Raw genomic sequence first — 19,712 nt, forward strand, 5'->3', positions numbered from 1 at the left:
CCACGATTGCGTATGTGCTACGTCGGGAGGTGTGAGGCGATGTGTTTCCTGTCGCCATATACCGGCGACGAGCTCTGTGCCTGACTATCAGCTGCCGCCTCCGTCTTCCGTCTATGGCCCGTCCTCGCACGCTGGTGTCGCCGCTCCTTAGCGGCGTCTTCTGTCAGTGTGACACGTTGTCCGGCTCCCCCCACAACCACGATCACCCGACCCCTGCCTCCTTGGCGGCCGCCTTAGCCGCTGACCCGTGCGGCGGAGTCCTATGCGGCGGACCCGAGCATGAGCGCCGGCTGCAGATCCTCTTCCAGGTGCTGGATGTAAACAAGGACGGGGCCATCTGTATCAATGACCTGGCTGTGGGCCTCCAGCGACTCGGGGTGCACCGGACGGAGCTGGAGCTTCGGGTAAGAGAGCCGGGGGGAGGTCGGAACGGGAACATGAGGCCCCAGTGCCAAGTCTGGCGGCAAACATGTGCTGGAGCCTCCTTCTGGCATATGTGTACCAGGCATGTTGGTTGTTGTAGTCTTACCACAGTTCATACTTGCCTACCTGACCCTCTCCATGCAGGAGAAAATGCTCTGTTCCTGTGTTTCCCTGGTAATGTATGATTGCCATCACCTGTGGTGAAACACCTTTACCTAGCTCCCCACAGGTGATGGCAATCATACATTACCAGAGAAGGACAGGAACAGAGTATTTTCTCCCGCATGGAGAGGGTCAGGTAGGCAAGTATGCCACACGTACACTTTTAGCTTCTCAGCCTGTGTCTGACCAAACCCGGTCTTCAAAGCTGCCTGACAGTCAGGAAGCAGGATATCCGTGCTTGAGCGCAGATGACGTAATGCCATCAGTCAATTTGCTTTAACCATCTATGCTTAAGCATGGCTATCCTTGGAGCCTGCACTGTTAAGGGATGTGGGTGCCCAGTTCGGGATAGCCACACTTGTTTTAAGTGTAAACCCCCCCCCCCAAACCCCGCATCAGGAAGACATTTTTTAGCCTCATGCTAATTGCACTGTGGATAGTTATGTGACTAATGTAGCTGTATATACGCCTAACAGGCAGCATCTTTATCATACATTGTTGCAGTGTTATCCCTTGTCTCATGTCTGGTACAGGATGGGGGGGGGGTTCTATATCTCTGTATGTATATGATATTTGTCCTTAAGTATTATGGGTCACTTATTAATAAACCTTCGTAAGAGTGTTACCTATAAACTAACTGGATTCTAGTTGTCATTTAGCTAGAACGTTACACAAACTGTTGGTATAGTCTGGTTGCTATGGGAAACACCCCTACTTGTCTTTGGGAGGTTTGATAAACCTGATTTTAAATGTCTGTTTTTGTTTGTTCTGAGCCACATTGTTACACTTCTGCATCTGATACCCCATTCACACCAGCCTTTTTTCCTGGTTTGGGCCCCAGCAACAACCCGGGTGTAGTGCTGGTGTGAAAGGGTCCCTGGGTACTGGCCGGTGTGGTGTGAACGAACGACCCAGGTCCTGTTCAAAGTATGGAGGAGGCAGTGCTGTCAGCTACAGCTGCTTTCTCCTCCCCTGCCCCTTGGCAACGCACTGGTTCAGCGTCCGAGCTTTAAGACCGCGAAAGCCGGGTCTCTCCTGGAATGGACCGTGTCCTAATCCCAGGTGCGACCCCGGCATTTGTAGTATGAAGGATCTCTGGGATGTTTCCTAGGACAACGACAGCCGTTTCGCATCTTTGTGCAAATGCCTGATGTGTTATGTTAAGACTTTTAGTGTCTTTCCTTTGTTATTGAGCAGAACATAGGCACAATTGTTCCAAAACTGGTGTCTTCAAATATATTTAATCAAGAATTATAAGCGCTCTCGTATAAGTAAGTTTTATTTTGTTGTACTCCGTGCTTATTATTACCAGTTATTTATATAGATCACACATATTCTGCAGAACCTTAAAGAGAATATTTGAACATACATATGTAAGTAGAGCTTACAATCTATATTCCCTACCACATGTTTACACATTTATTCTAGGGTTAATTTTTTGCAAAACATTTGACCTACCAGTATATTTTTGGATTGTGGGAGGAAATTGAAGCACCCAGAGGAAACACACTCAGCGATGGGGAGAATATACAAACTTCACACAGTTAGGGCCATGGTGGTAATGAAACGCATGACTTCACTGCTGTGAGGCAGTAATGCTAACCATTACACCATCTGTGCAGCTTTTATTTGTTTTAAGCTGGGTAAACCCAGTTTGGACTATTTGTCATTTTGAGCTGAATCAGAATGGCAAATCATCTAGTGTGTACACAGTCGCTTATCACCTATTCTCATACTGTGCACTGTATTTGGGACAGCTGGTGTGTCATTACATTGGTCGTCCTGGTGGTTGGAAGCCACATTATGTTGTGTGTGCATGACATTAGGTACAATGTACCAACCAGCATCCGTACAATGCCCAGCTGTGTGCTTATCTTCCAATTGCAGTAGTACAGACATCAAAGCTTGTACGTCATTACATAGAGGGGTTTATTCTAGTTCATTCTTTCTGACAAAATCCTTCTTAGATGGACAAAACCATGTGCACTGCAGGGGGGCAGATGTAACATGTGCAGAGAGAATTAGATTTGGGTGAGTTATTTTGTTTCTGTGCAGGGAAAATACTGACTGCTTTATTTTACACTTCAATATAGATCTCTCTTTGAAGAAAAACCCCACCCAAATCTAATTCTCTCTGCACAAGTTACATCTGCCCCACCCGCAGTGCACATGGTTTTGTCCATCTAAGAAGGATTTTGTCAGAAAGAATGGACTAGAATAACCCCCAGAATGTGCAAAAATCAACTTCTCGTATATGTATGTGTGCACTTACGCTGCCCCACACCGCGCTGACATGCTGCTGAGAACTCTTGGTGTGTGCCATCATGTGTAATGGGCATTATGGTGTGTGGTATAATGTGTAAGAGACATTACAGTGTGTGCCATAATGTGTAATTGTCATTATGGCAGAATATGTAATGGGCATAGCAGAGTATGACATGTTTATTGGGCGTTATCCTAGTGCAGCGTGCAATGTTACCTCCCGAGGGAACACAAGTGTGTCTCTAGAATCCTAGAGTGAACATTAGTGTCGCCCTCTTCTTGGGGTACAACTTGATGTGGTCAGGTGATTTGCCCACTCAGGCGGCTTTGATCATAGGCTTGGTAGTGTAGAGTAGCACCAGTCCCTATGGATACTTAATTGTGGTAGCCCAGCTAACAGCACACATAATATCAATACTATTCTAGTAGATGGAGAGAAGGCAGCTCCCATTCCTTACATGCTTGAAATGCCTGAGGAATGACTATTCATTAGCATGCATTGAAAATGCTAGGACTTTACCATGCCTTTCCTTAAGCACCAGGGTTGCTGTTTGTTTGTTTTTTTGGGGGGGTTAGCTAAACATGGGAGACTCGGCCTAATGTTGTGTACACACTTGTACAATTTAGATTATATAGTGCAGATCTGCACTATATAAAGTCAATGCAGCCAAGACTTTCTGGCTGCGATACGGGAGCGCGCATCGGGATCGCAAGAGTTAAAACCTGTGCGATCTGCATGAGATCCAGATGAGATTTTGACTATATAGTCAAAATCTCATGCACATTGTACAAGTGTGTACACACCCATTACAGCTGGAAATTAATTGAATAGCTCTAGAAACCTTCCCGACATCTAATTAAATCGCCCCAACGGAACCCTGTGCACTAATCCCCATGTGCTAAATGCAGAGGGTGTGTTAAAATATACCCTCTGCATTTAGCACATGTGGAAACTCATTAGTTTCTGCCCATTATCAGAGGTTTTACTGTGTGGGCAAATGGCTAGATAATTGAATAGCTTTGGGTGTTAAACCTGGAGCTTTCCCCACAATGGATACCTAACACCAAATTAAATTTGCCCCTATGGTTTCAGATCAAGCTCATTTTTAATGCCAAGTGTGATTCAATCATTTAGCCATTTCCACATGCAGGAAATTGCGCAGTGCCAACAACTTGCTGTGCCCGTTGCTCTCCTGTTAATGAGCAAAATCCGTGAGGATCGACCTGTTTGAGTACTGAAATAGGACTTTTTGCGGCGTGTCCATTAGTTTGGTCGGGTTTTGCCACTATGCATGGCTAAACCCAATCATTATGAGTGTGGTCAGTGCAGAAAAAAAATTCATTTGTACAACGCCAGTGAAATCTCCTGTCACTATAGATGGTAGATCGGGTGCAATATTTTATATATTTATTTATATGCTTTAATATTCTGATATAGGTACAGTGGTTCCCTTGGGTGCGTCGGGACACATGCAGGGGTGCCCTGTGTTGGTGGTCCAGGACCAACTCATATTATTGATGGTTAATTATTTATGGTACTCTTTACCTAGAACGGCGCCCACGATTGAAATCGCGGGATCGCGGGTAAAATCGCGGCAATCGCGGTAATCGCGGGTAAATCGCGGGTACATCAAAATCGGGTACCCGCGATTACCGCGATTTTCCCATAGGGAACAATGTTAAAAAGGCAGATTGACCGCGATTTTAGCGTTAAATGCCTCAATGCCCGCGATTTTTACATAGGAAACAATGTTAAATGGGCCACAGAGCCCTAATAGTCCCCCTGAATTATTAAATGGCCCCCAAAAATTTTAACGCCACCCCACGATCAACGTGAACCCGAAGCGTGGCGAGCGCAGCGAGCCCGCGAGGGGCGGCGGTACGCGTCCTACGACCTTTTCATGCCCTACTATCCACGTCGGCGTGGAGTTGAGAATAGAATAGTGTGGCGAGCGCAGCGAGCCACCGAGCCCGAAGCGTGGCGAGCGCAGCGAGCCCCGCGAGGGGACGCGGATACCTTCACAGTTATACGCGTCCCCTCGCGGGCTTCACAGGTGTCCACGTGGCCACGTACACCTGTGAAGCCCGCGAGGGGACGCGTTTACCTGTGAAGGTATCCGCGTCCCCTCGCGGGGCTCGCTGCGCTCGCCACGCTTCGGGCTCGGTGGCTCGCTACGCTCGCCACACTATTCTATTCTCAACTCCACGCCGACGTGGATAGTAGGGCATGAAAAGGTCGTAGGACGCGTACCGCCGCCCCTCGCGGGCTCGCTGCGCTCGCCACGCTTCGGGTTCACGTTGATCGTGGGGTGGCGTTAAAAATTTTGGGGGCCATTTAAGAATTCAGGGGGACTATTTGGGCTCTGTGGCCCATTTAACATTGTTTCCTATGTCAAAATCGCGGGCATTGAGGCATTTAACGGTAAAATCGCGGTCAATCTGCCTTTTAACATTGTTCCCTATGGGAAATCGCGGGCATCGCGTCGCGGGCATCGCGGGTACATTTATGGCTACCCGCGACGCGACCGACGCGATTTTTCAGTTTTAACATGGTTTTCAATGGGAAAATCGCGGGCATCGCGTCGGTCGCGTCGCGGGTAGCCATAAATGTACCCGCGATGCCCGCGACGGGCGCCGTTCTAGGTAAAGAGTACCTTATTTATAAGCAAAACCAGTGCTGGTGGCTGCCAATCATAAAATGTGTACAAACAAAAGCAAATCCTGCCATTTACCGCATAACTGACCCTAATATTCGCATAAACCCAATGTAATTTAAAAAAAAATGGCCTAGGGGTGCCGTAAAAAAATACTTATACTCCATTGTGCCGTGATTCAAAAAAAGATTGTGAACCCCTGAGTTAGTATGGCATACCGCCATGTTTTGTGGGATATATATATCGACAAGGTTTCTTTGCTGGGTACCTTCTGCAGGGATAAATATAGACGAAAGAACGCCACGGCACTTACCTGAGTCTGGAGTGCCATGGCGTTCTATCATCTCTATCGTCTTGTGCAAAATCTTATGCGTGTATTGAACACTTATTTATTAACAGTTTCTTACATAGCGCATACATATTCCGCAGCGCTTTACAGAGTATAGTTGAATGTTCACATCAGTCCCTGCCCCAGTGGAGCTTACAATCTACTGTATATTCCCTACCACGTGTACATGCACACACAGATATTATAGGGTTAATTTTGTTGGGAGCCAATTAACCTGCCAGTATATTTTTGGATTGTGGGAGGAAACCCACGCAAGTACGGGGAGAATATACAAACTCCGCTCACTGTTAGGGCCATGGTGGGTATCTATCACATCTACGTTTCGGGGACAGCTTCCCCATCATCAGGATAAAGTGTTATGATAAAGACAGTGTTTAAATAGAATATATATATATTCACACATTTTTTTTTTTTATTGTAGTGTGTGTGTGTGTGTGTATTCATTGACCATAAAAGTGTATTTCTTTGCAGTGCAAAAGGGTTGCCATGAGAACCCTGAAACAATACTGACAACACACACATATATGGGTGGGATTTTGCTGAACAATTGTTATGGTAACTGTAATTATGAGCTAAGTGGGAAACTTTGTGATGCTATCAGTATAAGAATGCCACACTGTCTCAGGCTTGTGTTCCTCTGCCAGGATGATGAGATGAATAATGTAGTGAGGGGGGAGGGTATTGAAAGAAATTCCTGCGGTTTCAGGGAAGCCTACAGTGTTGCCAGGTTATTATCCTGACCATGTATACAGTTCACTCTACTATTGTTATGCTGGGAATGATGGAAAGGATTGATGGGTATACACCTGCGTGATCTGTCCTCTTTCCCTAGGAGAAGTTGTTACAGATTGCACTGACTCTGTCATTCTGGTGATGGACCATGAGGGTAGAAGGAATTTCCTTTTTTTCCCTGAATTGCTTGATGCTTACTGGTTTGATCAGGGAACATGTTAATGTCCATAGCTGTGATTGGCTAGACCCTGCTGCAGTGTGAATGCAGAGTCAGGGCAGCCGGCATTTGCAGAGTAAGGGCAAAGCGGAAGCTCAAGGTGTTGGTATGAGATGCCAGTTGCAGTACAGCACCCTACTCTTATGTCAAGTGTCTGTCACTTCTATACAGAGGATTTTCATCCCTAGCTGCAATTGCAGAGACTTAAGGAGTATAGAGTGTGTTTCAGGTGACACTGCATCAGTGTTACTGCTAGATATGCAGGGAAGGATGCTGCAGTCTGTCAGGGAGTTCCTAGCCATGTACGTTCCCTGGGCAGCCTGCAAAGGCTCTGATATTGAGGAGAAAACCAGTTCTTCCAGTACAGAAGGGTCAGACCTACAGGAAGATGATGATGTTGATGACGACAAGATCATTTTTATGGTGGTGGCTCCTAGGAAGCAGCTGCAACAGGTAATGTTTCCATGCGTCACTAGCATACAAGGGATTGTATAGACTTCACAGGCATTGAGATGCTAATTAGGCCCACATTTGTGTGTGTGCTCAATACTGTGTTTGGGAAATACACTTACTGGATTCCCTTTGTGTTGGAGTTGAAAGTTTGTGTACCTAATGTCCTGGGGGGGTCTGGGGCTGGTAAGATCTGGTTTTGTCACAAATAACATCACAAATTACTGTCCTGGACAACTGATGACTTGCTGCAATATTTATAAAGTTCTTTATGTAGTGTACACATATTCTGCAGCGCTTTACAGAGAGTATTTGAGCATTCACATCAGTTCCTGCCCTAGAGCTTACAATCTATATTCCCTACCACATGTACAAGCAGACACATTCATTCTAGGGTTAATTTTGTTGGGAGCCAAATAACCTACCAGTATATTTTTTGATTGTGGGAGAGAAACCACAGTACCCGGAGGAAACCCACGCAAGCATGAGGAGAATATACAAACTTAGCACAGTTAAGGCCATGATGGGAATCAAACCCATGACCTTAGCCCTGTTTGCACCAGCTGTGCTGCAGTTCGCAATAGCTAATTGTGTCCTGATGAACTTATTTTATTGGACAGTGAGTGTTACTCATTTTTGCACTTTTTTTGCATTCTGCTTCTTCTACCATTTCAGAATATAGATTGTAAGCTACATTGGGGCAGGGACTGATGTGAGTTTTCAAATATTCTTTGTAAAGCGCTGCAGAATATGAAACTGTTAATAAATAAATAAGGAGCCAATACAGTTTGTGTGCAGTTTACTCGTAATGTTCATAGAATAGTTTTGCATTATTTTGTATTCTTGTAGAACTATACATCTCCCATAAAACGTCACGGTTTGGTCCCTTTAGTAGTTGCTTCAGCACTGGAAAATTCCAAGTGGCTGCATTGCTGGGACCTGCTGAGGATAAGGTCGGACATGTGTTCAGAACTTGTAGATCTGTTCCTGTGTCACCTGCCTAATCTTGATTAAGCATAAATCTGAGAGCCCATCTAATTACCTGTCCCTGTATCGCGCGTCTCACAGCCTGTTACACTATTCAGCAAATGTCCTTTTGTATTTAGTTTCTGTTGCAAGTTTCAAAGCTGACTTTGGGGGTATTGGAATTGCTGCATTCCCTGTCCCTGCTGCTCATTCTGATGAATCATTGAAGTCTGCCCAGATAGAAGTTGCTTTCCACAGATATAATTACCCCCTCCCTCCCAACATGGTGGATTGTTGCAGAGCAGTTAGTGCTGGTCCAATGAATGTTCTAGTTACTCTTGCAATTTGTCATGTATATCCAGCTGAGTAATGCACGGCCTTTATATGTAAAGGTGTCTAACTGCTTTAAGTGGATTGTTTATACTTTTGTTAATCTGTTTTAATCATTAATGTAATAAACAAGCTGGGTCTTGGGTAATCCTCCACACTCTGTAATACCCCTTTTACACCGCCGAAAAATCCGGGTCAGCAGCGGGTCAGACCCGGATCTGCGGCGGTGTAAATGGGGTGAAGCCGTGTCCATTTACACGGGTCCTCTACCCAGGTCCTGACCTGGGTAGAACATGGTCAGGACCCGTGTAGAGACCGGTGTAAATGGTCGCTGCGGGTTGAAGCACCCGCAGCGGGTACTTCCACGGCGTGCAGCGCTGTCCCCTCTGCTGCAGGAGGAGGGGGGTGTCTACTGCTGTTGAGGGGGGGAGAAGCTGTCAGGCTGCTGAGGGGGGAGACGGAGGGGGTGCTGGCGGCAGCTGCTGTAACGCTTAACTCCCCCCTGCAGCCACAAGGTCCCTGCGGCGAATGGGATGTCAGTTGCGGGGGTCCCTAAGGCGGATGGAAACTAGTAGTTTCCATCCGCCGGAGGGACTCTGCCAGTGACATCCCATTCGACTCAGGGACCCGCGGCTGTAGCGGGGAGTTACAGCAGCAGCCGCAGCCAGCATCCCCTCCATATAAATACCTTAAGAAAGGGCGCCAGTTCCTCCTTCATTGACCCTGTCAGCTGGTGCCTATGGCGGGGTCAGCGGTGTCTGACAGCTGCGCCGTGCAGGGTTGCCGTCATGTAAGGTGACGTCAGCGGGGGTATCCCCTGTAACTCTATGTATGTGAGCGGCTATCTAAATAATGTTAAGTGAACGGAGTAGAAGCTCCGGTCTGTGCAGTACGGGCAGGTGCTGTGTATGCAAGTGGTTTGTATGCACTGTGCGACTATCGGGACTTGGAGAAAATGAGAATACCAGTGTCTGCTGATGTTAAAGCGAAGCTGTATGTCCAATAAGCAGAGACACTTGTTGCTGATAATGTAACATATAGACATAAATTGGTCTGGATGAGCTGGATATTTTGTTAATGAAGGGAGTAAATGTAACGTTGCTATCAATATTGAAACTCAGATACAAAGTGGCAAGGGTTACAGGGGATACCCCCGCTGACGTCACCTTACATGACGGCAACTCCGGTGCGTCTGTCAGTCACCGCTGACCCCGCCGCAGGCACCAGCTGACAGGGTCAATGAAGCAAGCATTTTTTATGACATCCACAAGAAAAAGCAGGGCTGACCCAGGTCCAGTGTAAATGATGCAGACCCAGGTCCGACCCTGGTCGAAGTGCTGTGTAAATGGGGTATAAAGCAGGGTCAGCTCCTGGAAACTCCAGTGTTCAAAGACCAGGGTCCGACCAGGGTTTTTGGTGTAAAAGGGGTATAATAGTACAGTGTGCGATTGGTGAGGTCTTGGGTTTGATAATGTCGTTTGTTTGTTCATTCTCCCCATGTTGGGTGGATTTCCCACTACATTTGTGTGTAGTAGGGAATATACAGATGTGTCATCCTACACTGTTGCTGCAGTCATGTGAAAGTTATACCCCATTCACACCAGCCTAAATTCCCGGGTTGAGTCCGGGAACAACCTGGTACTAGCGCTGGTGTGAAAGGTTCCCGGGACAAAATCCTGGGCAAATTTCAACCTGGCTAGGTACCAGGGTTGTTCCCCTGTTCAACCCGGGGACCTGGCTGGTGTGAAAGGTACAGGGTATACTTACCCGGGTTGCCGTGTCCTCGGTGTGCTGTCTGGACGGGAGTCCTCCGTGCAGGCCAGGGATCCACATAGGCGGCGGCACAAATGACAGGACAGCTGGTGGATAATGATGACGCAGCTCTCCAGCGGCAGTGAGGACGCTGGAGAGCTGCGTCATCTTCATCCGCAGCCTGTCCCGTCATTTGCGCCGCCGCCTATGTGGATCCCTGGCCTGCACGGAGGACCAGCAACCGGGGTGAGTATTCTCCACACCTACGCCTCCTGCCGGCCTCCTTCCCGCCCCCCTTCTCACACCAGAAAATGCAGGGACATTTCTGGTGTGAATGGGTCCAAACCCGGGAATGTCCCTGCTTGTCCCGGGAACTGAATTCCCGGGTTTGTCCCTGCATTTCTGGTGTGAATGGGTTAATGCCTCGCATGTTAATGACCGCATTGTCCGTTAAAACAGATACAACCACGCACAGAATATTAGCATGTTGCATATCATTTTAATTAAGGAATAAGCAGGTTGCTTTGTGTGTGTCTTCTACACGTAGTGATGGGGATAACACACCTTCTGTAAAAAAAGGCAACGTATGTCAGCTGAGCTGCCCAGGCACTGCCGGTTCTCTCGAGCTAGGCAACTCGCTTTGCATACTGTATTGAGGCTAGATGTATGAGGACACCTGTAGATTGTAAGCTCCTCTGGTGCAGGAACAGAGTTGTCTTTAAAGCTCTGCAGAGTGTGTGTGGTATATATTTGATCGTAACCTTATTCATTGTATTTAAAGTGATGTGGCGATGCCCACCTGAGTGCATATTTATTTAGGGTATTGCTGCCATGGCAAGTTTCATTGGGGTGTTTTGGAAAGCTTGCAATCCTGGACAGCGCAATATGCCGTTCTCGACTGGCGCATCTCGTCCATCCCATAGCATTGAATCCCCACACTGGGTGTTGTGTAGTTTCTGCATGCAAGTCTTGCACAATGTTTATGAAGTAGTGTTCAGTCCTATAATGATTTCACATGTCATGTGCACTTAATGGCAACAGGGTTTCTCCTGACCCCATTCATTGAGCCTTCAGCTTACTGTAACTGCACATCAATGACCTGGTCGGACAGTTCCTTGTTACATTCTCTGCGTAGCCTTCACTGTGATTGGCTGCTGCAGAAGGCTGGATGGACTTTAATGGAAAGGGGCAGGTCTGAGTCGGCCAATAGCAACTGAGCAGACACCTAAGGCTTGTGACCGGTAGCCGGTCTCTGCACTTACTGTAGTGGAAGCTGGTGCTGCAGAGGGAGGACAAGTCTGCAACTGGTGTGGGTGTAAGCAGCACCTGTGCAATGCTGTGTCTGAGCCTGTACGTGCCGTTGCTTGATCACTCTCCTGCAGAGTTTCAGTACTTTGAATCTGATGGCCTTCCATCAGAGCTGAAGTCCATCTTTAGCCTGAGCCTTTTTATTCCATCACAAGAGGTCTCTACATATCGGCAGTGGAGACAAGTGAGTTACTGTATATCTGCTTCCTTTTTAACATACTGGTTATAGGTGATCATTGTCTCGCTACTTTGTGAGGGGACATTTAATGTAGCGGGAGAGGGATGCATTAAAGGTAGTGCTTAATTGTTGGTGTATGTGTATATATGGGTATATGTATATAAGAAAATGTCTCCAATAGTATTGTATCATCAGACTTTAGAGTCAGGCTTGTGTAGTTAATGGTTCTGCTCTCTGGCCAGAGGGCTGTTGGCATGCTCTCCTGACCTAATGTCACACACCCAACTATCTTTAGATTTCGGCACTTCGTGTGCCCTGGGGGATTTGTGTGACTGCAGCTCTCAGACAGTTTACAAAGGTCACCGCAATCTCCCTGCTGATTTTGGTCATCCTTTATTTTGCTCAGCCATGGGGGTCCCTGTTAACCTGTTGATTGCTGCTGTGTGCACATACCTTGTGCTTTGTCAGTCCTTATTGTAACACAGTTTGCAGATGTGACCTTTGTGGCTACAGGAATCTGCCACCAGGTAGAATGTATTCTATCAAGCTCAATTGCATTTAATCAATTGACTAAAGACTTGTGATGTGGTTAAAGTATAGAGGTGACTCAGTAATGGTCAGTGATTTTATGTGTGTGCTGTTCCTTATTGTCAGGTGCACGTCAGTCTGTGGGGTTTTTGATTGTTTCCTGTATCCAGATTTGTCCCACACACGGCAGATACAGCCTGATATTAGTCACATTGGTTCCAGGGCGGCCTGCCATTATATTTTACAATATTAATTACTGTTGTACTATATCTGTAATCTTGTTTTTTATAGTGTTTGATTATTATTTTTTGTTTGTTCCACTAACAGAAAATCGTGAAAGCTGGAGATAAAGATCAGGATGGGCAGCTGGATTTTGAAGAGTTTGTGCATTACCTCCGTGATCATGAGAAAAAACTGAGATTAGTCTTCCGTAGCCTGGACAAGAAGAATGATGGTTAGTGTCTGTTGTGCAGGAGTGCATCGGGGAGTCTGGGTATATTGGACAGCTGGCTGTGATGTATGTGGCAGAGCCAGCTTGTTACCTATAACTGATTGTTTTATTTTTACGTATGTATATATTTAATTGACCCAATATAAAGCTTGCACAGTGTCTTCACCTATCTATAATAGGATGTTATGGCAGGATATAGACTTTATGTACAGTGTCCTGCTGCAGTATAGGTTTTTATTTACAAGGCATGTTTGTCTATCTCTAGGACGGATTGATGCCCAGGAGATAATGCAGTCTCTTCGGGACCTTGGGGTGAATATCTCCGAGCAGCAGGCTATGAAGATCCTGAAGAGGTAAGGATTGGAGCTGTCGGATATATCTGTGTCTGTGTCCAGTAGTGTGCTGTCTTCTGTCTCGTCTTTCTCTCCTGGCTCATATCCTGCTCTAGTGCATTAGAGGAATCTGCCATTGACACTACATAACGTCTGGGCTTTAGTCTTTATTAACATACATAAATTGATTACACCTTCTCTTTGGGTGTACATTTGCTTATCCGTTCCTTTCCCATGCTCTGATTGGGTTTGGAAAACGGCTATAATTCTGGCAGGGAGTAACGTTCTTATTGTGCTGTTTCTCCCCTCTGCTCCTGTCTATGTGCCTGTCAGAATTAGGAAGGGCCACCGCTGGGGTCCGGTTACCCAGTAAGTATGCCCTTCTGTCTCCCTCCAGCAGTGTCTTGTGGCTTGTCTTGCTGTGTATTGTGCATGTCGCCTGGTGCTAGTCTCCTGTTCTTTTCCCTGACTCTATGCTCTTTTCTTTTCAGCATGGATAAAAATGGCACCATGACAATAGACTGGAATGAGTGGAGAGATTATCATCTCTTACATCCTGCAGAGAACATTCCTGAAATCATCCTGTACTGGAAGCATTCTACGGTAGGTTAGCCTTTATCTCTATAGCCTGGGATTTTCTGTAAAGTAGGCGGACTATCCTGAGTTAATAAGAAGTGATTGCAAATCTTGAAGCTCTAGCACCAAACTGGTTACAGTCAGCCTGTGCTGGTTTATCCCACCCATGCATCTATTAGGGTTTTAAATTTTAGAGCCCAAAGCTCTTGCCTCACATGTGTTTGCAGAAATTTGCATTCACACTCTTGGATCCAGTACTTGCAGGAGCTGGCTAGTCAGCAGCTCTGTTACAACCGCCTTGTGTAGAGAATGGCTTATACCTATTGGCTAGAATCTGCCAACACTGACTCGATTTCCCTTCTCCCTCTGCAGATCTTCGATGTGGGAGAGAACTTGATTGTCCCAGATGAGTTTACAGTTGAAGAGAAGCAGACCGGCATGTGGTGGAGACATCTAGTTGCTGGCGGGGGAGCTGGCGCAGTGTCTCGGACATGTACAGCCCCCCTGGATCGGCTGAAGGTTCTCATGCAGGTGTGTATGATATTACAGGTGCAGTAACTGTTTGACCATGAGTAACATAGGTGAAGCAGCAGATAAAAGTGCAAAGTCTGTCACCGCTTTCATTGCAGTGCGTGCCCTAGGGCAGGGAGCATTGTGTAATCTTTATTACAGAAGCCAGCAGGAGGCATGTTGGACTTTGCTCTGAACCCTTTCAACCAGCCCTTACAATATGTATCCTAGAGCACAGAATTATTTTACTGCTGGCATGTGGCCATAATATCGCTGAACACTGTACAACAAAGCCATATGGGTGGGTGGGCGGCTGGACATCAGATGCCAATATCAATCTCTTTTTTGACAACCTTTTCTCTGTAACTTCTCTGGAAATGTCAGTAATCAGCTCATCTTTTATACAGGAGTGATGTCCCTTAGAATTGCACAAAATACCTGTGCAGCAGTTATCGTTCTCCTTTTTTATTCTGTAACTTCTGATTCCTGGTGTTATCAGTGACTTGTGGCATAGTATTGAATTGGGGGTGTACTGCGTTAGAGAGGCATATTATTGGTTGAGAGTTATTAACCAGTACATATGTGCCATATCTAACTGTTCTCCATGTAAATGGTAGGATCTGATCTGTGCTTTAACAGGAATTAGTGCAGAACCCCTCTAAATGGGCAATCTTGTCTTGGAGAAATGTGCAGTATTGTCGACACAAGTCAACACTGTGTGGCCTGACTTTGTGAAGTGACCCCACTACATATGGAAATGCATCTTGAGCTGGTGGTGTTTTTTTTTTTTTTCTCTTGCATTCATGATCTCCTCTCTGTATGAGTGCTTGAACATGTAATCATCAAGCGCTGTTCATAGTTGCTCCAAGTCCATGTGTTGCAATCTCTGGTGACCCTGTGTTTGGGGCAAGTATTAGATCAGTGACGCTTTGGCTGCTGAGTGACGTCTGTCTTTAGCCAAAGTAGGCTGCACAGCCACCTAAAGCCTGTATTTGAACATTCTTGTTGGGATTACATGTCTTGCAACAAACAAGCCAGAGCTGTTGTTCCTGACCACGTGTTTCATGTTCACTCTTCTAGGTCCATGCTTCTCGCAGCAATAATATGTCTATAGTGGGTGGCTTCACGCACATGATCCGGGAAGGAGGTTTCCGCTCCCTCTGGCGGGGGAATGGCATCAATGTCATCAAAATTGCCCCTGAGTCTGCAATAAAGTTTATGGCTTATGAACAGGTGAGATACAGTTCGAACTATTCCACAAATTGTTTGTAATGTAATTCCTCAATGTTTTCAGTAATTGTGGCATTATGTATGGAGTGCATTGTTCGTATATCTGAATCGCCCCAACTGTCTTTGTTCTGCAGATTAAACGGCTGATGGGTAGCGATCAGGAGACTTTGGGAATACGCGAGAGACTGGTGGCGGGATCTCTAGCTGGTGTCATTGCTCAGAGCAGCATTTACCCTATGGAGGTCAGTCCTATGTCCTCATGCTCTTTTCAGGCCGTTTCCAGTGTTCTAGCATGAGACTAAACTTTTTATAATGGTTGTAGGTGCTGAAGACACGGATGGCTCTGCGCAAGACTGGCCAATACCAAGGCATGTTGGACTGTGGAAAAAAGATCTTGCTGAAGGAAGGCATGTCTGCTTTCTACAAAGGATATGTCCCCAATATGCTAGGGATCATCCCATATGCTGGCATCGACCTTGCGGTGTATGAGGTGAGGTTCCATGTTAAACACATGAATTTTAGTACTGCAAGCCTTACTATCCGCTGAAGATCCATTCATTTAATCATTCTGTCCAACCTTAATGTAGCTGGTAATTTTTACGTTTAATGGTCCTCCTTTTTCTCTCTTCTAGACGCTGAAAAATGCCTGGCTGAGTAGATATGCCACAAGCAGTGCTGACCCCGGAGTCTTTGTGTTACTCGCATGTGGAACCATGTCCAGTACATGTGGGCAGCTTGCCAGCTATCCCCTGGCTTTAGTTAGGACACGCATGCAAGGACAGGGTAGGTTCCTAATGCTTTATTCTAACTGTTGGGTGTTGGTGTGGTCCTAGCGCAGTCTGTCTGTGCACTCCAGATCTTTAGTTACTTACAACTATATTCTTAAGGTGACCGTACACTACTGCGATGTATTGCAGCAGTGTATGGCCATTTGATCCCCCGCGAGCCGCCAAGGCGAAAGGATTGCATGCGATACTTTCCCATGGGATGTATCACATGCGACCCCTCCTCCCTGCCGCTTGTGGGGGGGTTAGTTGGAGTTCGTATCTGGATGCATGTATGACCTCCGATTTGGGCCAATTTCTTGGCCCGATCAGTTAGGAATGGGTGAATTCAAACCAAATCACTGTAGTCTATAGGGGGGCTTTTAGACTCAATGATTGTATTTGACATTCTTTTTTTGGTTCCTTTCCAGCTTCTATTGAGGGTGCCCCGCAGACGACAATGAGTAACCTCTTCAAACATATCATAAAGACAGAGGGAGCATTTGGACTGTACAGGGGCCTAGCCCCCAATTTCATGAAGGTGATCCCTGCAGTCAGCATCAGTTATGTGGTGTATGAGAACCTAAAGCTCACACTGGGAGTGACTTCTCGGTGAGGTGCTACGTTGTGCTGGACTGCAGTCTTGGGGTCTTACTCCCTGGATGTGACTGGCCCTGTCTTCATTCTGTGAATGTGTTTAACACTAAAAGCAATGGAGTAAAGTTGTGAGAAGCCCACAAACAAAAGGGTGTGAGACTTCCGCCTCAACATGCCAGGAACGCTTGACCCGATGTCAACACTTGATCTCATTCCGTCCCCTGTTTGGGGATCCGAAGCATCTTCCAAGCTGGCCCTGTTTACATTTCTTATTTATTGATATTTTATTTTGGTTTCTTCATGTGGGTTTTATTTTAATATGTATGAAGCTTCATAAAATGTAGCATGTCTCTTCTGAATGTATGTAATATACTGAAATCCTGACATGCGGCATGCATATCAACAAAGTGCAATTGCTGAGCTAGAGAGCTGTGGTGTCTTGGCCCATGCAATTAGACACCCTTAATATGGGACTCTGGTTCCTGAAGCTCAGAAGTATGTGTTCTTGAGTTATATGCCCACATCAATTACATATACAATGAAGCCATTTTTACTGGCCTGTACACCCAATTAGCAAGACTATCAATGCAATGGGATCTAGCGTCCTCAGACATGAAGCACTTTGTACCTTATGCCTCGTTTTTGTGACAATTTCCTAGCAGTCGGTTATATAGGCTGAGTAAAAATGGTCACCTAAGCAAAGGGGAAGTAAGGGGCTTTACAAAGGGTGAAGTCAATCCACCCTTGCAGTCTCCTAGCTTTTACGATCTGTATGTAAATTACTATTGCCTGGTTACCTAGCAACGACAGTGTCTTATATCCCCCCCCCAAGTTACTGTTATCCTTACATGGGATCATTACCTGTGTCCATCCAGGACTGCGTGTTGCACATTCCGCTTTACTTCGTCATGTTTTTGACTGCCGAGCTTGTATATTTATTCTATATTTATTTTAAAACAAATTAGTGTTGAGCTATTTTTTACAAATGTTAATAACTGTAGTGTTTTATAACTTTGTTTTTTTTTTTTGGCCTTTAATTTCACTAACTTACGTTTATCTTTGCCTAGTATACAAGCATCAGGCCAGATCGTAGGCAGTAGTTACTTTGGTCATATATGTGGTAACCTGCTCTCGAGCGATGTTCTTGCTGAAATGAGGCACCAAGGACCAGTGGTCTGTACTAAGTGGGTGGGTTCTGCTGGGATCAGTGGTTATTGTTGGTGAACCCTGAGGTAGTTTGGGACAAGGAAGTTTTCTAGGATTCATAAATGGAATTGTATGTTCAGACCTCATAAGAAACTTTTTGCACTTTACATAGAAGGATGTTTTGAGAGTTTAGAGTGAATGGTTTGGTACGTTGCACATTTCTCTTGGTTGCAACTTTCTACCTTTTTCGTGTATTCCCCTTCTAACTTAATAGAGCACCCCCTCAATTTCAATAAATAACTTACAGCTTTGGGAGATGTAGCTGAGGCTGTTTGTTATAGAACTACTAGTTTCTTTAAAATGCAATTTCCTGCATTGATGCATACATAAGAATGCCTTACAGTATAGTTTCTATTGTTATACTGGTTCCTTTTGCATTATAGTGTTTATTTATTTTGCAGTACTGTTTGTCCCTTTTGTTTTGTTTTTTTTTAACACCTTTTTTACGTACTAGGAAGCGTGCTGTGGCTTCTAAATGCCAGTATGTGTATAAAGTACGCAAGCTGCGTTTGTGGAACATGAGATGGGGTAAAGATTTCTAAAGAGACTGCAAGAATTAGGGGAGATTCCCTGTGTTTGAGTAAAGCTGGGGGTTGGGTTATACGCCGATCACCCTTCACACTGGTTCTCTGTGGCTCTGACAACATTGTTATAGGCAATATGGTCTGTCAGGCTGGTTTATACAGAAAGCGGCTCCACATTCTCTTGCATCTTTTTTTGGAATATCATTTACCCCGGGATCTTAAACGTCTGCTGTGTTCTGTCTACTCATTAGAAGGGAATCCGGAGTTGTAGAGCACAGGCAATAGAGCTACCTATTTCCATCATGTCATTCCGGGGTTGGTAGTTGCTCCAGCACAGGTGATGTGTAAGGTTCAAAAGTAATATGTATTAAAGCCTCTATTTAGGATCGCCTGCCCTCCACGCCCTGAAATGGATTGAGTCCACAAAATTTGAACCAAGAATAAACTGTTAAACCTGCCTGTTGTAAACTGAATGCTGAACCTGCCAAGAGTGCTTGTTCTAGAATCCGTTAAATAAAGTTCTTTATATTGTGATAAATGTTATTGTTTGTTTTTTCTTGTAATATGTATTACCCAGCAGCCTAAATTCTAAGCGTCAAGCAGGGAACATGCCCCAAGTCATTCTCTGACCAGTCAATCCTGCACAAAACTGGATATTACAAACCTGAAACACTACTAAGACCTAGACGTCTCCGATGTAGCTGGAAGGAGCAGCCTGTTAATCTGTAACCAGCATGGAGCAGGATTTATTCTTTTTATTTTTTTGACAACATGACTAATGTTAATGGCTGGTAATATCTGCAACCATTCAAAGTTATGTGACAACTTGATTATTAGAACAATGTTAAAGAAGTTATGTTACACACAATGTGTATGTATACGCCTGTGGTCTGCACTTATCCAGAACATTGCCATTGGACAATACTGCATCTGCGTTACACAGATTCCAGTTGGTGTGGTATAGCAGGTTGACACTGGAAAATAGTTTTTTTCACTCTTATTTTTTTTACCTCTGGTGTCACCTGACGCATGGAAACCCAATTAGTGTATCACATCCCTGCATGGCTCTTTGATCAAAGACAACACAACATTTGCAATGTAAGTCGCCTCCCTCTTCAGAATGTACTGTAGGGTCAACATGGCGAATATTTGTGCTGCTGGCGGGCTTAATGTCTTCCTTCTGCACATCTCGTCCGTAATGCTGAATTTAA

At 45.5% G+C, this 19,712-nt stretch overlaps 1 protein-coding gene across 6 annotated transcripts; it reads left to right on the forward strand.

Annotated features, from left to right (window-relative positions):
* On the forward strand, positions 1-19,039 carry SLC25A25 (solute carrier family 25 member 25). Of its 6 annotated transcripts, none has more exons than XM_083158978.1 (11): positions 1-404; positions 12,639-12,765; positions 13,028-13,115; positions 13,428-13,463; positions 13,586-13,697; positions 14,043-14,201; positions 15,261-15,413; positions 15,545-15,652; positions 15,733-15,900; positions 16,043-16,193; positions 16,606-19,039. In XM_083158978.1, exons 1-11 carry the CDS (start codon positions 114-116, stop codon positions 16,788-16,790), a joined length of 1,578 nt encoding a protein of 525 aa, XP_083015104.1. In that variant the 5' UTR covers positions 1-113; the 3' UTR covers positions 16,791-19,039. The 6 variants fall into 6 exon arrangements, with proteins under 6 accessions (XP_083015104.1, XP_083015105.1, XP_083015102.1 ...); XM_083158976.1 differs by lacking the exon at positions 1-404 and adding an exon at positions 6,830-7,252; XM_083158980.1 differs by lacking the exon at positions 1-404 and adding an exon at positions 11,544-11,789.
* Positions 19,040-19,712: the final 673 nt, after the last annotated feature.

Source organism: Crinia signifera, chromosome 9 (assembly GCF_055691185.1).
Source record: "Crinia signifera chromosome 9, ASM5569118v1, whole genome shotgun sequence".
Classification (NCBI taxonomy): domain Eukaryota; kingdom Metazoa; phylum Chordata; class Amphibia; order Anura; family Myobatrachidae; genus Crinia; species Crinia signifera.